Raw genomic sequence first — 1,512 nt, 5'->3', positions numbered from 1 at the left:
GTGGAATTTGCCCCTACGAGTCCAAGGCCACCACCACGGGGCTCAGGGAGGGAGGAGAACGTTTCGCCCCGCCCCCCCGCCAGCGTTGCACCTGCCGCCGAGAACAGCGGTGGCGGCCATAACTTTTGAAGGAGCCCCGAAGGAGAGCTGGGGGAGCCAGAATGACCTCTTCCGTGTGGTGGAATTTATTTATTATTTATTAATTTATTTGCCCCTATGAGTCCAAGGCCACCACCCTGGGGCTCAGGAGAACGTCCCCCCCCCCCACGGGCGTTGCAGCTGCCGCCAAGAACAGCGGCTGCTGTGGCCATAACTTTTTTAAGAGCCCGAAGGAGAGCTGGGGGAGCCAGAATGACCTCTTGCGTGGCGAGGGGCGTTGCCGCTCAGCGCCAGATGTGGAATTTGCCACTATGAGTCCAAGGCCACCACCCCAGGGCTCAGGGAGGCAGGAGAAGTTCCCCCTCCTGGCCATAACTTTTTAAAGAGCTCTGAAGGAGAGCTGGGGGAGTCAGTATGATGTAGAGGTGGAATTTGCCCCTACAAGGCCACCACCACGGGGCTTAGGGAGGCGGGAACGTTCCCCCCCCCTCTCTCACACACACACACACACAGGGTTGCCCAACTGATGGCTGAGGAGGGGCGGGGCTTATATTCCCACCCCCTGGGCTCCTGACTGGCTCGCTCCGGCAGGAACCGGGGCATGGGTAACCCTATTACAAAAGTAGAAAAGAGCAAGAGTCCAGCAGCACCTTAAAGACTAACAAGCTTTGTGGCAGAAGTGAGGAGTGACTCCGGAAAGCTCCTACCCTGCCACAAATTTTGTTAGTCTTGAAGCGGCTACCGGACTCTTGCGCTTTCCTGCTGCGGACAAGACTAACTCGACTACCCATTTCGACCTATTTCAACAGACTGTGCACGCACACAGAGGCTTCCTTCCCCCGAGAATTTCCCAAATACGCACACGTACGAAAACATCTGTTGGCCGTCCCCGGTTCACACACACGCACACGATAGCCACTAGAGGGAGATAGCGCTTTCTGCGCGCTTGGGGGGGGGAGTGGTGGAGGGGGCGCGCCTGCCGCTCGCTCCCGCGTAACGGGGGCGGGCCTGGGGGGGGGGTTAAACCAACGCCGGGCTGTGCGCGCGCGTCTGCCTCTCCGGAGCTCCAGGAAAGTTGCGGTGCCTCCAGTCGGCAGCTGTGGCGGCGGCGGCGGCAACATGGACGACCTGGGTGAGTAAAGAGCGTGGGGCGGGTGGGGTTCTTGTTGAGTCCCCTCCCCAAAACGATCACTCTCTCGTTCCTAATCGCCTTCTTTTCATAATTGAACTCCCCTTTCACTTTTGTGTATTTGGCTGTGTGTGGGTGGGGGTCTTTCAGTTATGTGTCCCCCCCCAACTTATTCTTCTCCTCGTCGTCTTCCCCGCCCCCCTCCAAAGTTTCCCTCTTGCTTTGCCTTCGATCCCCAGCCGGGCTCCCCCCTCAGTAGTTTCCAAATGTCCTTCCAGCCCCTC

At 58.8% G+C, this 1,512-nt stretch overlaps 1 protein-coding gene across 1 annotated transcript in view; it reads left to right on the top strand.

The window, feature by feature from the left end:
* The first annotated feature begins 1,146 nt into the window (after positions 1-1,146).
* PXN (paxillin) overlaps positions 1,147-1,512 on the top strand; it is an 81,674-nt gene continuing 81,308 nt past the window's right edge. The window contains exon 1 of the mRNA XM_015425353.1: positions 1,147-1,231. Coding sequence (XP_015280839.1) covers positions 1,219-1,231 — 13 coding nt within the window. The 5' untranslated portion in view covers positions 1,147-1,218. The remainder of the gene's footprint in view (positions 1,232-1,512) is intronic.

Source organism: Gekko japonicus, unplaced genomic scaffold (genome assembly GCF_001447785.1).
Source record: "Gekko japonicus isolate JY-2015 unplaced genomic scaffold, Gekko_japonicus_V1.1 scaffold135, whole genome shotgun sequence".
Classification (NCBI taxonomy): Eukaryota; Metazoa; Chordata; class Lepidosauria; order Squamata; family Gekkonidae; genus Gekko; species Gekko japonicus.
This window is presented reverse-complemented; position numbering and strand designations above follow the sequence as displayed.